General features: G+C 52.7%; 1 protein-coding gene across 3 annotated transcripts; it reads right to left on the reverse strand.

Annotated features, from left to right (window-relative positions):
• Nucleotides 1-1,660: 1,660 nt before the first annotated feature.
• On the reverse strand, nucleotides 1,661-19,026 carry NSFL1C (NSFL1 cofactor). Of its 3 annotated transcripts, XM_040981703.1 has the most exons (10): nucleotides 18,865-18,992; nucleotides 16,802-16,902; nucleotides 10,737-10,811; nucleotides 8,760-8,765; nucleotides 8,062-8,227; nucleotides 7,505-7,597; nucleotides 6,955-7,064; nucleotides 5,990-6,127; nucleotides 3,299-3,463; nucleotides 1,661-2,050 (listed from the first exon to the last, which is right to left on the reverse strand). In XM_040981703.1, exons 1-10 carry the CDS (start codon nucleotides 18,967-18,969, stop codon nucleotides 1,888-1,890), a joined length of 1,122 nt encoding a protein of 373 aa, XP_040837637.1. In that variant the 5' UTR covers nucleotides 18,970-18,992; the 3' UTR covers nucleotides 1,661-1,887. The 3 variants fall into 3 exon arrangements, with proteins under 3 accessions (XP_040837637.1, XP_040837638.1, XP_040837639.1); XM_040981704.1 differs by lacking the exon at nucleotides 8,760-8,765 and having other exon boundaries at nucleotides 18,865-19,026; XM_040981705.1 differs by lacking the exons at nucleotides 7,505-7,597; nucleotides 8,760-8,765.
• Between the last annotated feature and the right edge of the window lie 2,033 nt (nucleotides 19,027-21,059).

A 21,059-nucleotide genomic window follows, 5' to 3' on the forward strand; every position in this document is an offset into this window, starting at 1 on the left:
AGCGAGAAGCACATTTCTGAGTTAATTGCTCTATTGAAAAGTGGGAAGGGAGCCCAAGGCAGGACAGTGCCAAAGCCTTAGGGCCACGCCCAGCTGCCACCCCACAGACCCACTTTTTTTCCTGGCAGCCTCCTGGGGAAGCTACCACGTGAGCACAGCTCTTCCTACAGGGTTGGTTAGGGATACACACGTATGGTGGGGAAGGTCGGTTTTGGGGTGCCAAGACAGCTGGCTTGTCTTTGCCACTTCTGGCTCCTGAGGACATTTCACAGCAGGAAGTTCTGTCACAGGCTAGTTCTTGCAATGTGAGGTGCATCAACTTGGAAGGCCCACAAGGAACAGCTGTTAAGCATCATTTCTTTTAAGAATGACCTTTCATGAAAAGATCTGGGGTGGGTGGACCGTCCCCTCTGGGCTGCCCAGAGAGGAAAATCAGGCCTGGAAGTTTCCTTCTTCAGCTTGGAGTGGCTCATGGCGACCCTTGGCCCGTCTGACTGCACTGAAGGTTACACCAGCTGCCTTGCCAACCTCTCCAGCCAGTGCACTAAGTGGGTGCTTTGGTGACCCTTCCCGATGTGCACTCATGATGGCAGGGGTCTGGGGCACAATGAGGGACGGGAGAGCACCCAACGCATGCTGATAGGTGGCACTTGGCCCTTGCCGGCTGGGCACCGGGGCCTCTGGCTTTGTGCTGTAACGTGGAGTTGCTGGAAGCCCTGTGGCTTTCCAAGGCCGCTAGCCTCCTTCGGGACAGTCTTTTGGCAAACACAACCACCGCTCTGTCTTCATGCTGTTTAACAGTCAATGTGACAACTTGGGTTTTCCAGTTCTGCATTAGTTTCTGCCACCTGCTGGAGCAACCGCAAGCACAGGTACCGTCCTCTTGGGAGGCTTGGCTGACCGTGCTGTGGCTGTGGCAGGGTGTGGCAGTGACAATGACTGGCACTGGCTGCCTACACAGAGGAGGAAGGCACATCATTTATGACCTCGGCCCGTTTGTCTAAGCCTGTCATGGTCTTCCTCAACCCACACGTACGGGGGCAGAGGCCTTCACCAGGCTGGGGTGGTGAAGCTGCGACCACAGCCAGCTGCTGACCTCACCCTTTCCTGCTCCTGACATCACCAGGGTGTTGATGCGTGGGGTACAGCAGACGGCTCGTTTGCCCACTTTGTGAGGGACACCACAGCAGCGCTTTCTCAGGCCAAGCTCCTCTGAACCTGAACTCAGCTGGACTGCCGTGAGGTGCCTCAGTGAAAGTACTCCACCAGAAAAGCCAGGGGGCTGGACTTGTAGCTCCTCTGTGTGGTAGACCTCGTAGGCCACTTCCCGAGGCACTGCAGGAGCGGCCTGGGGAGTGTGGGCATCCGGGGGCCAGGGAAGTCGTTGCAGGGAAGCACCTGCCATTGAAGGCCCTGGGCACTGCGCTTTGGCTGTTGTCTGGTGGCACATGGTTGGTGGTCTTGAGGGAGCCAGTAGCCACCTTCTAGGCATCCCTTCTCCCATCCCCTGACAGTCACCTTTGGGGGTGGCAGGTGGGACAAAAGAATGGCAGGGGGGATGGGAAAACGTCTCCTCTCCTGGCACCCTCAAGGTACAGCTCATGTTAAAGCAGTCAGCATCTGCTTCAGCTGTTTCCATGGAATATACTGGTGATAGTCCTTCAGTTTTTTGGTTTTATTTTTTCTTTAAAGTCCGTTTCTCTTCACAAAAACTCAGGAAATAAAACTAAGGAGAAAACAAATGTCCAGCTGAGCACTAAGAACCCAGAGCTACGGTGCAGACGCACCACGGGGCTGCTGGGCGTGCACAATGGAGGAGGGGAGGGCGGTCCCCACAGGGCCCCACGGCTGCTGGTAGGGGCAGCCAGGGAGGCAGCTGCCGGGGGGCTATGTCAACCTCTGCACGATGACAGCATTGAGCAGGTTGGCTTCCTTCAGGGTCTGGCTCTCATCTGCCAGCTCTTTGTTCGGAAAGGTGGTCATGAGGACAAAGCTGGTGGCAGCCATGGCTGGCCGGGCGTCCACAATGAAGAGTCGGATGTCGCTGATCCTGCAGTGGGGTGCACAGAGCAGTGGTGAGTAGGGCCTTTCCCGTCTCTTCACCGCCTCCCAGTACCCTTCTGTGTTTCCTGGGACATTTTCTGTGGACCCCAGGCCTGGCTGTTCCCCTGCCCCCCTGCTCTACTTCAGTCCATCACACAGGACCCCGCCCCACCATCAGGTCTCGGGTCCTGGGAGCTCAATAGGGAACCCTTTTCCGTGACTATAATCACAGAGCAGCCTTTTGCCCGACCTTCCTGCCACACACCCACTGCCCTTGGGCACGTCCCACTGTGCTCTGAACACCCTCTCCTGCAGACCAGAATTCCAGCATAAAATGTCTCATTTGAGGCCTCAACCCATCTGTCAAAGTTGACAAGGGCCAACAACTCCTTAGAGCCAGAGACCCTGGCCACACTGAGGAGAACGGAGCCATGTGGAGATAGTCAGCCTCTGTCCCTAGAAGACTTGGGAAGTTTGTTCCTGCCTCCAGCCCGACGGCTATGGCACCTACAGTCTGGCACAGTAAGAGCCTGGCTACATGAGAAGCAGTCTCTGGCTGCTGGTGTGCAGCTTACTGCCTGGGTCGTCAGCCATGCTGGGCTGAGGAGTGCCAAGTAGCCAAGGGGAGTCAGAGCCCGTGCCCCTAGCACATACCTGTGGCTTGTTTCACACCCGGGGGACCCTGTCACTACGAGGACTGCCACAGCACTCGTGTGTGCACTCTGTGCATTGGTCATGGTTGATGCCATGCAGATGAGCCCTGGTCTAGGAAAGCAGCTGTGCAACAGTCCACAACACGGCCCTGCCCGGCTTGTGAGCCTCGAGAGGTCCTCGTCTTCAAAGCCCAGTGGCGCAGTTTGCCCCCACCTTGCCTGCATGGTCTCACACTGTGAAGGAGGCATCCCCCAGGTTCTCAAAGGCCAGATCCAAGGGATCATCATGGCCTAGAGGCAGGTGGAAGCGCCACATTGTTGGGGTGCTGGGCCTCCATCTGACTGCAGCAATTCTAGTTCTCTCTTCTATACTTGGGTTTTAGCATTTAGATTTCCCTTGAACAAAGTATTTATTGGCTTGAAAACCCAAGATCTGAATGCCGACTTTACAGGTGAGGAGTGCAGTGCAGTGAGAACCGGGAGGACCTGGAGAGCAGGCCTGCAGTCTACTCGCACCCTGTCCCCGCAGCCTCTGCCGGGGCCACACGAGGGGCCTGCAGGTCGGGAAGACGGAACACGCCCTACTTCCCCCACACAGGTACCTGTGGCTGTGGTTGAACTTCTGCACCAGCCGCCCACCATCGGCAAGCCGTATCTGGATGTTTGTGGTAGGTTCTGACTCGTTGATTAAGACGGAAGAACTGGCTTTGGCTTCATTTTCTGCCTGCTGGGCTGGAGAGCTGGCAGTCAACACCTGGGGGGCAGTGCTGGAAGGGAGAGGCTTGCGTGAGGACATGAAAACCAGGCCCCGGCAGCAAGGGCATCCCCTCTCAGAGTGACCACCTGTGGCGTCGTTGACATAGTGAGCCAGACTAAAATCCCACCCAAACAGAATTTTAAGGGTCCACAGAATTTGCCTCAACCCCTGAACCCCCCATTACTGCAGCTCTCCCAGCCCTGAAGAACCCAGACTCAAGGGGAAGGAGATGCAGCCCAGCCTGGGCTTGGAGATGGGATCACGAGACCAGAAGACCGTAGATCAGCAAGGGTTTTAGTCTCAGTGTGGTGGCTCAGGCTACTCCGGCACAGCTTGGCAAAGGACTGTCAAGGCAGCTTCAGGCCCATCTCCCTGACAGCAGCATCACCCTTGCGGGCAGTGAGATGTCTTGAAGGCGAGCTAAGTGTTAGGCAGCACCTGCCATCCATCACGGGTTCAGTGCCCTGATCTCTTGGGAAGGACTGGGTCTGGAATCGCCCGGAGGTGTGGGCCTTGGGGAAGCTACTGAAGCTTCTTTAGTTTTACCACCAAAGCTACTAGGAAGGGATGAGGCCATTTACCTTGCTCACTTTCTGAAGAATTCTTGAAGCCCATGGGGTGCTTGACACTACATGGAACTCCCAACTACCAGTGGAGCCTCATCTGGTCACTGAGCCACTCCTCTGCCTCACTCTAGCAGGTGACCTAAGCCACTGAGTTAGTGTTCAGCAGCTGCCTCCTGCATTCGGTCAGTAGATGAGTCCTACAGCACAGCCTTCCCTCTCAACTTTGCAGCCCAAGTATGGCACCTGTAGCAAACCCAACTGCAGGAGCTTTCCGAGGGCCTGTCCCCACTGCACCCAGCCTCCCCCAGCAGAGGCATCCCAGGCAACTAGCACAAAATGTTTTGAGGGATGCTATGGTTCAGGCCAACTTATCTGCATATAAAGTAGCCTGGTGGTTAAATACATGTGCTTTTTCTACACAGATAAATAAAACTCACAGATGCCTTATTTCCAAGGCAAACATGACAACATTTTCTTACAGGCCTGGCCCCTGAACACTTAAGAAACAGCAAGGTTTCCAGGAAAAACTGAAGTTTTCCATCTAAAACTCCTGGAAAACCCTGATTTTCCAGAAATTCCAGTATTGAGTAACAATGCAAGTGGCAGAGGACTCAGCCCTGATGAACCCCAGACTAGCTACAGGCTCAAGCTGGGCTTCCACCACACTCTAAGTACCTGGTGACACGGAGGCTGCGCACGTGCTGTAGTCAGCCATGCTGGCGGCACAGCCTCTGCCACCAGCCTGGGACGTTGGCCAACCCACTCTGCGCAGGTCTGAGTTCCAGCACTCCCTCAGAACTGATGCAGGGAAGAACACCGTCCTCTTTCTGAAGGGCAATGTGACATCTTAATGTGAAGGCCTTTGGAGCCAGTAGCTGTGTTTGTGGCTCAGTTGTAAGGAGTGCACAAAGCTTTAACTAGAGATTTTGCTTTAATACCACTGTTCGTCATATCGGCAGCTTGCCCAAATGTCTAACAGCAAGGGCCGATTAAGCCACTTGAGCTCCAGATAAGTGTAGGAACGTATCTGTGGGTTTGGAATGACGGCATCCTCTGCTGGCTGGACAGCAGCAGGTGCGTTAGCAGGACGTACTCTCGGGATGCGTGGGAACTACCTTCGGGTGACGGTGGTTATGGGATAGCTGCTGCTATTTGACACTTTTTCTAAAATTGCTGACCATGTTTTTCATGAAAGTTGCCAAATACTCCACAAACACTCCAGAGCCACAGGGAGGACCCCACCCCCCACCTGTCCTGTCAGTTAACAGTCTTGGTCCTCTACCATCTTAACCTCAAAGGATGCAACTCTGCACACACAGGGACAGTGGGGTGTCCTGCCAGTGCAGATCTGAGTTCCAGGCTTCGCTCTATCAGTGCTAGTACACAAGGGTCAACCCTTGAACCCTAAGAATCTCAATGTTCCCACTGCTAAAAGGGTTTGCACTGGCCAAAGACCTGGGAGAGAAGTCTATGTGTTGGGGATTACGGTGCTACTAACAGTTTGATCCAGCAGGTTAAACGCAATGAGAATCTATTGGAAAGAGGGGCACGAAAGTGAGAAGATGGGGTAGTCACAGCAAGTGATGTGTCGGGTAAAGGCAAGCCGAGTGGCCCCAGCAGGACTCCACCCTGCACACCAACAGTGTCCTGGAACTCCCCTGGGTCAATGCTGCAGGGCAGGGAACATTCTCTTACTCCCTGTCTGTCCCCATTTCAGGCCTGAAGCTGGCAAGGGGACTGCTGCATCCAAGTCGGAGTTCCACTCCCCAGCTGCCTCCCCAGGGTCGAGGCTTTGCACCACAGCCCGATCGGGCCTTGCCATGATCCTCACTGGTAAGGACTCTCCTCAGCCCAAGTTACAATGGAATGAAGAAGGAAAGTGAGGCAGAGCATTAGGCCTGTCCACGCCAAAGTGCCAAGAGCTTTCCTAGGTGAGCAGCACAGACCAGCTGGCCCTGGTCGTGACTTACCTGCCTAGTTTCTGACCCTCGCCAGTGAAGGCCTTGAAGGCTCCTTTGGGCTTCACGAAGTCCTCATCCCGGTGGTCCTCCATGTCCAGGTTCACCTGCCCACCATGAGCTAACCTCCGCAGCTCTGCTGGCACCTCCCTGCGGGAGAAAAGGCAAGCTGGGAGTCCACAAACAGCAGGACAGCGACGGGTCTAAGGGGAGAAGACACTGCTTCAGGCCCTGTGCTAAAGCCAGCTAGGCCTCCACAGGAGTGGGCAGGTCTAGCGCCTTCCTGCCTGCCTCCTCCCGCCCTTGCTCAGGCCCTACATACCCCCCGACCCTTCATCTTCTCTGAGCCCCAAGTTAACAAGGAACTCTAGGACTGTGAATTCACAGGAAAACTTCTCTGTGTACAAGGGCAGGCTGCATCCATCTGCCTACTAGGGACGCCCTTCCCAAGGAGCAGCTGCTGGTGCCACTGAGGAATACGAAGAGTTACTCAAGTTCCAGGAGTTGCTGGGAGAGGGCAGCCTCTTCCCGACGGGAGGAATACTTGTGTTCCCTCTGCCCATGCATACACACTGACTACTTGGTTCTGCTCCCAGAAGAAAAGTGGACAAGCAAGGTTTCTGGAGACCTATATCTCAACCATGCTAAATCTGCTTCAAAAAGTTACTTCCTCACGATGGAGTGTCTGAGTTCAGCTCTCAGCTCTGGCGCCTGCCCCAGCTTCGGGCCAGTGCAGACCCCAGGAAGCAGCAGATGGTTATTCAAGAGAATGGGTTCCTGCACCCAGGTGAGACCAGGGCTGAGTCCCAGACTCCAGGGTTCAGCCTGGGCTGGCCCTGGCCAGGAAGGCGGCATACGGGGGCTCTCTAATACATTCGAGTTCAGAAAGTTCATTTCTCTAATACATGCTCTGCCTCTTCCTGTTGCACTTGCTGTCTCATTTACTGACTAGACTCAGAAGGAATTTTTCGACTCACCCTCTACGGATAGACTCCAGAAACTGGGCGTTGGCCGGGTCCTGGTAGCTTCTAAGATCACCATCGTCCAGGCTAAATCCACTTTTCCAGAGCTTCAGCACCACATGAACCTGGCAAACATCACACACCATTTGAACCCATTTCTCAGTGCTGGTATTACTGAGACACCCATCAGCACACCCACTTGTGTGCAGGGGGAAATCAACCAGTGCACCAACCTTGAAAGCAGAAGGTGCAAGGGCACAGGGTAATGAGCAGGATCTCTCTTATAACCAGACAGGAGTGTGTCCTGATGCTGCCTGCCAGTGGGGTAGCTCTGAGCAGGTGACACAACTGAGGCTGTGCCTCCTCAGGTGGCCTCCCCACCCCCCATCTTCCTGGCAGCTCCTCCACCCAGCAGAGGGGCTGCATGGCCTCTGGGGGTGCCTCTGCATTGAGGAACCTCACAGGTCACTGACTACAAAGGCCTCCCTTCCACAGCCTGCTGTGTCACCACCACACTGAGCCCTTCCACAGACAAGCAGAACAGTCCCTTCCCTTCCACACTCACATCTTGGCCGGAATGCCGCCGCCTCTCTCCCGCCACGTAGGCAGATTCCTCCTCTGGTGCTGCCCCCAGGCGGTAGCCACCCCCTGCGAATGGCTATAAAGGACAAATTCATCAACACTTGGTGACAATGTTCTGGGGATCCAGGATCTCTGAGGTAGGGGGGCCCGCTGAGCCAGGAAGTGTGGTAAATGAAGGATTAAAATTGGGGTGCAAGCTGGAAGGAGCAGATGCCTGGCTAAAGGTTGCTACTAGGGTCTAGTTAGACAAGGTCCTGTAGGGATCTGGGTTCTAGAATACACTAAAGACTGATTTCCCCAGAGAACACAAATCTAAGTTTTCTATGAAACGGGTGGCCATTAATACAATGAAAACAGAACACTGAGTAGACCAAATTGGATGGGGCAAGCTGTGTCCCAATCCCAGTTCCATTTAGGAGAGACAGAATCCACAGCAGCCTGCTGCCTAGGAGGCCATGCCAGCCAAGGGCAGAAATGCAAGTAAAGACCCCCTCCTCTAGTCCTGGGCTCCCCAGGGCAGGCGCTGACCCGCACACTCACTCTGGTTTTGCTACTCTCCCCGGGGCTCCTGGTCACCCGCTCCACGGCTACTGCTCCGTGCTCCTTGGCGCCTTTAAAGAGATCGTCCACCAGCTCATTGGGACTTTTTTTCCGGGGCGGGCCAACAATCTGCTGTCCGCTTCTCTCTGAGCCCCCAGCATAAAACCTGCATAGAAAATACACGGTTTAAAATCAGACACATTTGAAAAATAGAGGGCATGCGCCAGGCTGTAGGCCAGGTGTCACGTAGGTATAGGTGAAGCATACAATGCCCATCTTTGAGGAACTTGCTGGCTCGCTGGGAGCCGTGTGAGGCAGCAGGCAGGGACAATACAGTGTGAGCAATAATGCAGGCCAGTAAGGGGTCCTGGGAAACTGAGCCGGGGAGGACGGCTGTGGCCTCTGAAAGGGTGGCTGAGGGTGAGCTGGTCAGGGGCTGTCAGGGATGTCATTCCAGGCATGCGCAGGAGAGCCTGCTGGGACCCAGCCAGCCAGTGGCTGGCACCTCTCTAGGAGACGGATGCTGTGGGTGGTCCCAGCATGGCCTAGCAGCTCGTGTTAGTGTGGTAGTGGTGTGGTTAGTACAAGCAGCAAGACTCCAGTCCTGGCTCTGCCCTGAGACCCGGGAAGCCAGGCTGCTGCCCTCAACATTCGCCTCATCTTCGAAACGGGAGGGAAGGAGCACATGCCCTACCTACCTGCTCCTTAAGTCAGGGCCGTGAGGTCAGACCGGCAGATGTATGCAAAAGAACAAGCAGAGGAATGCACACACGTGAGGCGGTGAGACACAGCCCGAGAACTCCCCCACGCCTCACCTCGCTGCTCCTGGGGCACGGCTGGCGGCTCCAGGGAGAGGAGCAGCGCAGCTCCAATCTCAAATATTCAAATTCAGGTTCTAAGACACCCAAGGTGGGCTTTTACTTGGATCTGAAAACCAGTTTTCATACAGCTGCCTCATCATTCCTGTTCATAGGTTAACAGAAAGACACCAAGTGGGGAGAATGGAAACCTGCTAAGAGTCAGCATTTGCTGACTTTCTCTGCTTTCTAACCATCACCAGGAAGTGCAAAGCCAGGCCACAGGCTCAGGCACGGACAAAAATCACCAGTGTCATTTTGGGTGTGAGATGCTGAGGGGTCAGGAAGAGGGACGTGAAGTAAAGGTTCTCACTTGGAGGATGTCACTGGATGGGAGAAGGCGAAGAAAGTCATTCAGCAACAGTAACATGAGCGCACTTAGCACAGCCGGTTAGGCCGTGGCCTGCAATGCCAGCGTCCCACATGGCTGTTGATTTGGCCTGTGTCCTGGCCACTTCTGGCCCAATTTCCTACTAATGGCCTGGGGAAGTCAGCAAAAGATGGTTGAGGGCCGGGTCCCTGTCACACAGCCTGGCCCAACCTAAGTGGCCATCTGGGGAAATCAACCAGTGGATGAAAGATTTCTCCCTTTAATTCTGCCTTTTGAAATTTAGGCATAATTATCATACACTATGCATTTCTCACAGCATTTCTGAAGATCTCAAGTACACAAATTTCTGCATGAAAACAAGCGTCTTAACTTCATTTTCAAACGAAAATTTTCAATGTACCCTATACTTGATGACGCTGCCTTTCACTCCAGGGAGTGTGAAACCCTGAAGCTAACATATATTCCCTAAGTGTATCATGAGGGAGGTTCTGAGGCAGTATGAGGGTCACGGCATAGATAAAAACAGGGAACAGAATACAGGTAACTCCTCAGGCCACTTCCCAAAGACTGATCACGATGAGGTAACTCCATTTTTGTACTGGTTATTACACAAATGTTCTCCCAGACTGAGGCAGAGCCCACGGAGAACCGAAGTCTGTGAAATGAGGCTGCAGCTACTTCACTACTGCCCACACCAGGTAGATGAAGTGCACTCAAAGACAGAAGTTTCTTCCAGGACCTCAAAGTCTTCAAGACCTGGGAGCCTTACAAGATACTGATGCCCCTGGCTGGCTTTGTCATTCCAGGAACCATTCCACAGTGCAGTTATTTACAAATGAAAATAGTGGGAACAATTTGAATGTTGGACAGTCCACCTGACGCACTGTAATTATAGCCACTGCAAATCTAGGAAATAAATCAGCGATGAATATCTGTATACATCTCTAGCTCTTTCATATAAAAATTTTAAACAAAGATGTGGAATTAATCCAACAAAAGCCAAGAAATGGAATGATATGACTTTCTTCAGATGAAACAGATTGAACAGAAATATAAAATTAATTACAGACACCAAAGGATGGCTGACTGTCCTATTTTCATTTCTCTGTTTTTCACAATGGACATTAATTTTTATGATTAAACATTCCTAAGAGCAAATAGTATGTATTTGGGAAAATATATACTTGCAAGGCTGCTATTCTGTGATGTAATATACTGCTTTTTCAATTAAAAACAAAAAAGCTGCAAAGAAATATACCCAAAATATCAATAATTTGGTCATCCCAGAGTTGTGGTATCACAAATGGCTTTCCCTTAACTCCTCCCAACCCTCAATAACCCAACACCTCAGAATAAGCAAGAGAGAACCGAGGGAGGAAGGAAGAGGGCACAGCGGGTGGGGCCTGGCCCAGCCCACACATGGTGCACTCGGACCACCCACAGACAGCATGGGAAGTCACACAGACTGTGCCCTCTATTAAACTCACCTCTGGCCCTCCTCCTCCTCATCATCTTCATCTTGGTCATGAATGAGGTCTCTGAAAGATGTTACTCTACTGTCACTGGCAAGACAAAAAGAAAAAAATATTTCAGGATAAGTTAAAGAAAGGAAGCTCTACCCTTGGTTTTTGAGTTGAGGTTCCTGGGACTTGAATATTTTTGGTAGAGCAGAAAGGGATGTATGTGGAAAAGTCAACCCCCAGATCTACATGCACAATGTGACCTTTTCCCCCTTTTAAGGTCACATAGGACTGAGAACAAATTAAATGAGATCAAATGAGAACCAATTTAAACTGTTCTGTGGGATGGGGAAGATGGGGTCGTGATGACTTACAAAAAATCACTATTGGGCCCGGCGGTGTGGCCTAGCGGCTAAAGTCCTCGCCTTAAAAGTACCAGGATTCCATATAGGCGCTGGTTCTAATCCCAGCAGCCCTACTTCCCATCCAGCTCCCTGCTTGTGGCCTGGGAAAGCAGCTGAGGATGGCCCAAAGTTTTGGGACCCTGCACTCAGGTGGGATACCCGGAAGAAGTTCCTGGCTCCTGGCTTCGGATCGGCATAGCATCAGCCATTGCGCTCACTTGGGGAGTGAATCATTGGAGGGAAGATCTTCCTCTCTGTCTCTCCTCTCTGTATATCTGACTTTCCAATAAATAGACAAATCTTAAAAAAAAAAAAAAAGTTGATTCTTATTGGAAAGGCAGACATCGGGGTGAGGAGGGAGACTGAATTTCTAAATGCCGGTTCATCTTTGCAGCAGCAGCAGGGGCTGGGCAGGCAAAGCAGGAGCCAGAAGCTCCATCTACCCAGGTGTTCTATGTTGCTGGTAGGGACCAAGCACTAGGTCACCATAAACTGCCTCCAAGGGTGCTTGTTACTAGAAAACTGGACTGGAAGTAGAGGTGGGCCTCACTGGCAAGCATTCAGGAACAGGTCCAGCCCAGGTGGCAGCTGGACTCCCTGACCACAGCGGCCATCCTTCACTGCTAGACGGGCCAGGCACATTAGTTCTACAGAGACAACATGGGTAATCATGTGGTTCTTGCAGGTTACTGAGCACACAGGCCGGGGAGGCAATCCATTCAATGCTGTTGTTCTCTGTGTGTTAAGAAAAGTGTTCCAGAGAAATGAGACATCCGTATTCAATGCCAAAGAACTGGAAAACACAGGTGGATAAAGGGTGGGAGTTTGGGCTGGGGGGGCAGGGGGAGAGTCTGAAGTTTCGAAGTGTATTTTATAGCACTGCTGTGCCTGCACAGGCAGAGGGAGCAGCCCAGTGGAGGAGGGCCAAGGGGCAAAGAAGCTGATGGAAATGAAGATGACAGCACCACAGGAGGAAGGGCTCCTTTCTCTAATGCAGGCTGGTCAAGAGAAGTAATTACTAATATTGGTGTGGTGACACTGCGCACAAATCCACCTGTAAGTGGCGGCATCCTACATGGGTGCTAGTTCATGTCCTGGCTGCTCCATTTTTGATCCAGCTCTCTGCTTATAGCCTGAGAAGGCAGTGGAGGATGGCCCAAGGCCTTGGGAACCTGCATCCACGTGGGAGGCGGGGAAGAAGCTCCTGGCTCCCAGATTTGTGTCACCTCTCTTCTGGCTAACACAGCCATTTGGGGAGTGAACCAGTGGACGGAAGAGCTTTCTTTGTCAAAATGTGTCTTTCAAACTAAAAATAAATAAATCCGAAAGAGAAAACAAACTAACAAACCCCCCACAACCACTCCTCCTCCTCAGGGAATCAGCAGAATCATAGGAGGGGGAGGGGCACACAACATGAGAAGGGAAAACTCTTTCCCCGAGCGAGCGTCCTCTACTGCCACCTGTGTCCTCATTTAAGCTTCCAGGAACAAACCTGGTTTTTCACGATCCCAAGAAACCATTTTAAAATGACCCAAGTGCCTGTGCTCCTGCCTTGGGGGAGAAGGGACTCAGCACCAACAAGACTGGCTGGGAGCGGGCTTTGTTTCCATGAAGAAAGTTCCTGCTCAGTCCAGAAAGTCTCTTTCAGGGAGGTGGTTGGAAATCACAAGAAGCTCTGCGTTCCCATCAGCCAGAAATGAGAGGACAAAGCCCAATCCAAGCAGCCTGGTGCTCAACGGGCCCCGTGCAGCTGACAGGCAACGCAGTCCCTGCTGGTGTCCCAGAGGCCGAGTCCACTTGCTCCTCTTCCTACACAGGTTTTCAGAAGCTGAAACAACTGGGCCAGGATGAGCATCAAGAGAAAATTCTTTCTCCTTCCTGTCTCCTTTCCACACGGCTGTGAGCACACCTGAGCAAACTACTCCCTCCAGCTAGGGTTTGCTTCTTTCCCTGAAAAGCCATTCCACACCCAGGCGGAAGATGACAGACGCAGGCATCCACATCCCCAGTTCCAAAACCGACTTCACTTCCTACACCGGCATCCTGAATACAACATTTAAATTTGCAAAGCCTTCGTTTCTTCACTGCAAATAAAAAGCATCACTACACCAACTTCCTGGGCTTTCAGCACGCTGTGGGGCTTGATGCAGGCAAAGCCTCTAAGCCTGACTGCCACATGCACATTCCACTCCTGAGCAGTGGTCCTCAAAGTGTGGCCCCTGGAGCATCAGCAGTTATCTGGGAACCGGGGAGACCAGCAAATCCTCAGGTTGCTGTGAGGACTAAATGCTGTCTCTGTGAAGATTTAATAGGTCTGGCACCTATGAAGTGTGCAAACCAACCAGCCCCAAAATTTACTATTGAGGAGTCTGTTTTTTTCCCATAGCAGTAGCTAACCTTCTAGGGTCACCTAGCATGCTGGAGGGATCTGAGAAAAAGCTATGAATTATTTTGCCAGAAAAGATCTCTGCCAACACACACAGACTTTGACCATTCATCAACCATTTCATGCCCAAGCCAGATTCCTCCAAAGGTTCAGGAAGGTTCCACACCAGGAATCCACATTCCAGAGTTAAGGAGGCCTGGGTGTTGCTGTGGCAGCAGTGACTAACTGGTGTCTGACAAGATGGAGGGAGGATAGAGGGTCCAGGAGCATGCCAAGTGTCTTGCCACAGCCAAGTAGGAGGGAGTCTGGTCCCACACAAAGGTCTTCTGACATGCCAGCACAAGTCTGCCTTCTCCTGAGAATGGTGACTTTGTCCCGAAGTGGAACAGCAGCACAACCACCTATGCACTCCTTGGCCCAGACAGGCCTGTATCAAGTCTGAGTTCTTTCTTTTTTGCCTTTTAAAGAGTAATTTATTTATGTTTATTGGAAAGGGAGATTTAAAGAGAGAAGACAGAGAAAAAGATCTTCGACCTGCTGATTAATTCCTCAAATTACTGTAACAGCTAGAACTGAGCCAACCTGAAGCCAGAAACCAGGAGCTTCTGGGTCTTCCATGCAGGCACAAGGCTTTGGGCTGTCCTCTACTACTTTCCCAGGCGATAAGCAGGGAGCAGGATGGGAAGTGGAACATTTGGGACACAAACTGGCACCCACATGAGATCCTGGCATGTGCAAGGTGAGGATTTAGCCACTGAGCCATCACACTGGGCCCCTAAATCTGTGTTTTTTTTTTTTAAGATTTATTTTATTTTTATTGGAAAGGCGGATATACAGAGAGGAGAGAGAGAAAGGAAGATCTTCCGTCCGATGATTCACTCCCCAAGTGGCCGCAACAGCTGGAGCTGAGTCAATCCAAAGCCAGGAGCCTCTTCTGGGTCTCCCACGCGGGTGCAGGGTCCCAAATCCTGGGGCCATCCTCGACTGCTTTCCCAGGCCACAGGCAGGGAGCTGGATGGGAAGCGGGGCTGCCGGGATTAGAACCGGCGCCCATATGGGATCCCGGACGTGCAAGGTGAGGACTTTAACCACTGCGCCATCACGCCGGGCCCATACTGGGCCCCTAAATCTGTGTTCGAACAAACAAACCCTGGCATGAAGGCAAGGGCTCTAAACCTCGAAGTTCACCTAATCTTAATGTTAAGTGTCAGTTCTTTTTGCTTTTAGGCCCCTATATACAGGGAACATAGTGTGTCAAACTGCTATCTGAGACATTGGAATCGTATCAGAGTGTCACTTTGAGTACTAGCTGCCTCACTTCCGACCCAGCTCAGGATCATGTGCCAGTGGAGGCAGCAGAAGGTAGTGAAGTGCTTGGGCCTGGCCACCCACACAAGATGTGGCTGGGTCCTGATCCCTGGCTTCAGCGTGGCCCAGCTCTGCTGTTATTTAGGGGAGTAAACCAGTGGTCGGAAGATCTCTGATGTTCTTTCAGATACACGAATATATCATTAAACAAAGATATGCATACTTTCTGTGGAACAAGGATATACAACTTGGGAAACATGAGAGAATAAACACTAAAATGATGTTAATAAAACAAAAGTAGGTACTGGGAGTCAGTGTTGGGGCATAGCCAGTTGAGTCTCCACCTAGGATGCTGTTTCCAATCCAGCTTCCTGCTAATGAACCCAGCAAAGCAGCAAATAATGGCCCAAAGCATCACCACATGGAAGACCAGGAGGGAGTTCCCAGCACTTGGCTTTGGCTTGGCCCAGCTCTTGTTACCACGAGCACTTGGGGAATGAATCAGCAGATAGAAGATTGTCACTTTGCCTTTTGACTAAATAAATCTTTTTAAAAAGAGCAGATGATACATGTGGTAGATTAAATATTAACTCATTTAATCCGACACGTGGCAAGCACTACTGTCATTCCATCTGACAGGTTGCAAGGAGGTACAGAGCTGGAGTTTCAATAACAGCATTTGAGTGCCAGGGCCCACTGTCTAATAAACCAGAACCCTGACCCGAGTCTGAGGAGAGCGAGCGTTTGCGCTCAGGCTGGGTGTTTCCTCCACCTTGACAGTCTCACAGCCACCCCAACAGTGACCGAGGTGTTGCACACACTCGCTAGACCCCTCCTGGCAATTCAGGGACCAACACCCGCAAACACCTGCAAGCCTCACTGCCTCCATCAGGGAAGAGGTGAGGGAAGCAATGAGCGCTAGCTTCATGGGAAGGAAATGAATATAAAAGAGAAATGTAATTTATTGCATCACGTCAAAGAAACACTACATTTGCAGTCTGTGCTTGAACTGAAACCCTAACACCAGAGTCAAAGCAATGGGGCCAGGGCAGATAGGACACAGTCCAGACACGTCTGCCAGAAGAGGCCCTGCTGCCTCCCGGGGCCCCACATTGCGCCACTCACAGATGAGATGGTAGCAGTCACTTCCCTGGGGGCCACAGGGGCCAAGGAAGGACGCACATGGCAATACACAGGCAGACCCTGATCAACCCAGGAAAGTGTGCGCATAGGTGTATTTCCTATAAGACTTCTAAAAAGGGGCAAGAGGCATCCTAAAACATCAAAAGCATCTTCCTAGGCCACCTGCCCTCATTTTTTATAACACCTGAAGGAAGTGCTCTGGCTTCTACTTTAAAAATTCCAGAAACATGGCAGTCATGCCTCATGTTCCATGTCTAAAAGGCTCTTCTCGAAAACCCAAAAAGGCCCTGTGGTAGCTCCAGAACTGACGTGCAGTCAGGTGAGTCTTGCTTCTCTACAAGAAACCACTGTCGCTTCCCAGCAGTTGCCACCTGCCACGCAGCCCAAGTTCTCTAAGCTCTGCTTCACACCCCCCACGCCTCGGCAAGTCAGGAAGAGCTCCTCAGCACTGCTGGAACCAGTCGTGTGGTCCTTGTGGACTCCCCTGGGAAAGCAGCAGCAGATGGCCCAAGTGCCTGGACCCCTGCACCCACCAGACAGACCTGGCTGGACTTCCAGGCTCCTGGCCTCAGCTTGGCTGGTCCAGCCGGGACTTCTGCAGCCATTGGGAGGTGAACCAGCAAACGGAAAAGATGACTCACTTGTGCATGCTCTCTCAATCTCTTTTTGTAACTCTCCGTTGCAAATAAATAAAATACATCTTATCTTTTGAAAATGGCTCTGGGTCCTGGCTTTGGATTGGCTCAGTTCCTGCCTTGGTGGCCACTTGGGGAGTAAATCATAGGATGGAAGATCTTCCTCTGTAAATCTGATTTTGCAATTAAAAAAAAAAAAAAAAAAAAACCTCTTACCTGGGGGCTGTGCCTCTGGATACTGAACTGGGGGCTGCCTGGGAAGAAATGGTCACAATATCTTCATCCCCTCCATCCTCGTAAAAGCTCGCCAGTGCTATCTGAAACAGACAAGGCAGGACCTTTGGCACCTTGAACACACATTTCCCTGGAGCACAAAGGAACAAAGACAGACCCCACTTACAAGGTGGCCTGTAGCAGGGCCATGGAAAAGCAGCCTGAAGGGTAACGGGTGATTGCCAGTCACCTGAGCCTAGACAGTGTCGGGGAGCACTGGTGTGGAAGACACTTCCTTCACTTATCAAGAAATGTGAAGCCAGCATACAGTCACTGGCCGAGCAGTTACTTCTGTGCTAGGTTGTGCTGCAACCAGTACCATCCCTGTCTCATTTTACACGAAACACCAGGCACCGAGAAGTGACGAAAACTGCCCCCAAGGGACACTGTTCTGAGGTGGCCAGAAGTTGGGGGCCATGGGACTGGCCTGGGCTGCTCTTTCTAAAGTCCAGGTTCCCAATTTGTGAAAAGGGGGGACCTGTCCAAACCTGCATCCTGGGGTTGACCCATTAAGGTTACACACAGGTCAGAGTTAGCTCTGTCCACATGGCAGGAACAAGAGAGTTTTGGGGCCACCTGTGCTGCGGCACACATCTAACTCACTGCATAAGCTTTCACAGCTCATTTACTCAGACAGCAAAGAGCCCTGAGATCCACAAAGATGAAGACAAGGAACTGGCTCCTGTCCCCTCTTGGGCACTGAGCTAGTGGGAACCCTTCCACGTGTGCACGAAGTAGGAGGCAGTGTGCTTTCTCAGGAGACACACTCAAGGTTTGGCCTGCCATGCAAGGTGTGTTACATGCCTGAGCCTCTGGGCCACAGCCCTATGCTTTTAGCTCTTTCAGGCAAAACTTCTGATCTGCATTGCTGCCAGGGCTAGGTGCGATACACTGAACAGGTGTGATCCATCCTTCAGCTTACCTCTGGGAAGCAACTGAAGCAAGAGGGTAGGAAATGGGGGGAGTCGAGGTCCCAGTTGGAATGTTAACCCCTCTAGCTTACTGGGTGTGTGACCTTGGGACACATCTCTTGCCCTCTGGGCTTCCAACTCCTCAGCCGCAGGATAGGGTCTATTTTAACTCAGCCTAAGGGCATACAGCACCGAGTTCCAGCCCCTCTCTTCCGCTGGGCAGCTAGAGAGCCCCCTTGAACAAGTCAGTAACCTCTACACACGCCAGCTGCAACAGGCCAGGGCACGGAAGGCAGAGGTCAGCGCGAGGTTCCCATCGGGTCCTCGGTAAACATTAGTCATCGCCGTTTACTTAAGGAGGCTGGCCAAGACCGGGGACGTAATGCCATCTTCACGCATCTCTCAGCGAGGGGTATTGTTCTGGGCGCCGGGGACGGAGCGGCGCTCTCCACCGCGCGCAGCTGATTCCACGTTTGTTTCATTCGCCCCACAAATCGTTCACAGCTGCTGACCACCGGCCAGGTGACCCACCCAATCAATTCCACGAGCTCCCTCTTCCCGATCCCCCATTTCACAAGAGAAGTTGTCCGAGTAAAGGAGAGCCGGTTCCCCCAGCGGTAACGCCGACCCCCGCCCCCCAGTCACCCTCAGCGGGTGGGTCGGAGCAGGGGCGTGAGCCAACTCCCCGGGCCGGACCACCGCCCTGCACCCGCCGTGCTGGGGGCTCGGGACGAGGGGCTGCTCCCGTCGGGAGCTCGGCGTGCCGACCCCGGTCCTCCCCGGCCAGCAGCGCCCACCTCGCGCGGCCGCCACGCCCCCGGGCGCCCCTCTCCACGCCGGCAGCCGCGCCGCGCGGGTGAAGCGGCCAGCGAGAGAACAGCGAGCCCCAACGGGGGCAGTGACGGTCGGCCAGGCCTTCCCCACGACCCCGCCACGCGGAGCGAGCTGCCCCAAGCCCCTGAGGCCTGGGTCGGGCTCCGGCCGGGCGGGGGAATGACGGTGCGCTTCGGCCGCCTCGGGCTGCCGGTACCAAGCGCCCCAAGCCCCGCGGGCCCCCCGCGACCCGCTCGACGCCCGCCCGCCTCGCGGCCAGACCTGCAGGTCCCAGCCGGCCGACTCAAGGAAGAAGCGGGCCCGGTCCTCCTCGGCGCCCGTCACCGCCACGAACTCCCTCAGCGCGTCCTCCCGTTCCGCCGCCATCTTCGCCTCGTGCACCTCCTAAACTGCTCCGGACGGCGCCGCGCGGCCGCGTTCCGCCCGACGCCGCCCAGCCCCTCTCGCTGGGCGCCCCGCCCCACGCAGTGCCTCACGCAAAGTCCTCCGTGCGGGAAACGCCGCCGCTTAGCGCCCTCTGGCGGCTGCGGCGCGCGGTACTGCAGCCTAACGGTGGACGTGGGTGACGCAGAGGCCCCTGCAGGTACCTACCACCTGTGGGGACCCGGGAGCCCCGGTTACTCAGTGGCTTCCTTCGCCTTTTCCTTCGCTCACTCACTTGCTCCAGCGTTACTGACAGCCATGAAGAAGCCGCTGCTATCTTGTTGCTCACATTCTAGAGGGGGAGAACGCAAACCAGCTTGACCCGGACCCTCAGCTCATTATTCTGCTCACAGTGCGCTCCCTGGCCGATCAAATTCCTTTTTTTTTTTTTTTTAGATTTGTTTATTTTTATTGTAAAGACAGATATACAGAGAGAAGGAGATACAGAGAGAAAGATCCTCTGTCCGCTGGCTCACTCTCCAAGTGGCCTCAATGACTAGAGCTGAGCCGATCTGAAGCCAGGAGCTTCTTCTTGGTCTCCCCATGGTTGCAGGGTCCCAAGACTTGAGCGGTCCTCTCCTGCTTTCCTAGGCCACAGTAGGGATCTGGAAGGGAAGTGGAACAGTTAGGACATGAACAGGCATTGATATGGAATCCTGGCACATGCAAAGTGAGAACTAGGCTATGGCACTGGGCCTGACCATATTCTGATCTCTGAGACACAGCCCATCCTGCCACACTGTGCCAAAGCTCATCTCTCCAGTCCAGGCTGATAGCGTGCTCACTATGGAATCCCAAATCCACTTGGGGATAATTCCCAAGGCTCCTTGAAAATCACTGGGCTTGTGTTTCCTGGGCCCATATCACTCATAGTCTGCCCTGAATAAACTTTATTTTTATAAAAAGGTTACTTATTTGAGAGGAAGAGTTTCAGAGCAAGGAGGAGAGACAGAGAGCTTCCAGGTGTCAGGTCACTCTTCAGATGGCCTCAACAGGCAGAGCTGGGCCAAGTCGGAGCCAGGAGCTTCATCAAGGTCTCATTTGTCCGTGTAGGGGCCCAAAGGTGCATGATCAGGGACTGGATCAGAAATGAAGTAGCTGGGACTCAAACTGGCACCCATATAGGATGCTGGCATCGCAAATGTTGACTTAGCCTACTATACCACAGTGCCAGACTCATCATAACCTAATTACAGATCCTGCTTATTTCCATTGACATGGACAAAAACTGCATTAAATTTGCACATCAGCTGAACTGGGATCTGGGCTCAGGTTGTTCTGAGCAGGTTTTCAGTGCACTGTGTCCTGGTAGGACCTGTAGGAATGGAGACCCCCATTGCAATGCAAGATCCCTCCTTTCCACTGTAAGACCACCCAGTGCCAGTGTCCTGGGCCCCTGTAATATCAGATGGCAGGTCGCCTCCTCACAGGTACACTGTCATTATTATAAAGCGCCTGACCTATCTTCTGAGAAAGACAACATTGCATGTTGATTATCAGCTTGGAGAAAAGGGGCAGGTTGGGCCAAGGCCAGAAACAATCTTTCCATAGAGAAAGTAGATTGGGAATGTATGGAATTAGGGTCACTGGATGAAAGCAAGTGGACAAAGGGAAGGGGTGGGGCGTGTCTCTGGTGCATGCATGTTGACAACTCCTGGCATGATAAGCATGACTTGTGCAAAGATGGCGTCTAGGAGTCATGGCAGGTGTATGGCTTAAGAGGATGCTGAAGGACAGGTAACTCTCCAGTCTGTCTGAGATGATCTGTGCAGGCTCCAGGTACAACATTGGCTGCAGCTGGCAGCTGGCTGGCTCTTTCAAGTTTTCAGATTAGTTTTTTTTTTTTTTTTAGCATAACTATGATGGGATTGCAAGGCAGTGGGGAACAAGTAGGTACATGACCATTTTAGGTTGTGAGTATGTAAGGCAACCTCTCTCTCCCCCAACAAGAATGCTGATAAGCAAGGAGGGGAGGTTCTACCTGCTCTGGAGTCTGACAAATGGATTAATGTAGGGTAGAGATCTATGGGTAT

This window comes from Ochotona curzoniae, unplaced genomic scaffold (genome assembly GCF_017591425.1).
Source record: "Ochotona curzoniae isolate NIBS_2020 unplaced genomic scaffold, NIBS_Ocur_1.0 contig_3520, whole genome shotgun sequence".
Taxonomy (NCBI): domain Eukaryota; kingdom Metazoa; phylum Chordata; class Mammalia; order Lagomorpha; family Ochotonidae; genus Ochotona; species Ochotona curzoniae.

Excerpts from the sequence above, each read along its gene's own strand:
- NSFL1C (XM_040981703.1), bottom strand. The coding sequence starts at position 18,969 with ATGGCGGCGGAACGGGAGGACGCGCTGAGGGAGTTCGTGGCGGTGACG. Across the intron at positions 10,812-16,801 it reads TCCAGAGGCACAGCCCCCAG|TGACAGTAGAGTAACATCTT; the intron begins GTAAGAGGTTTT and ends TTGTCTTGCCAG. Across the intron at positions 3,464-5,989 it reads GAGGGTCAGAAACTAGGCAG|CACTGCCCCCCAGGTGTTGA; the intron begins GTAAGTCACGAC and ends TCTCCCTTCCAG.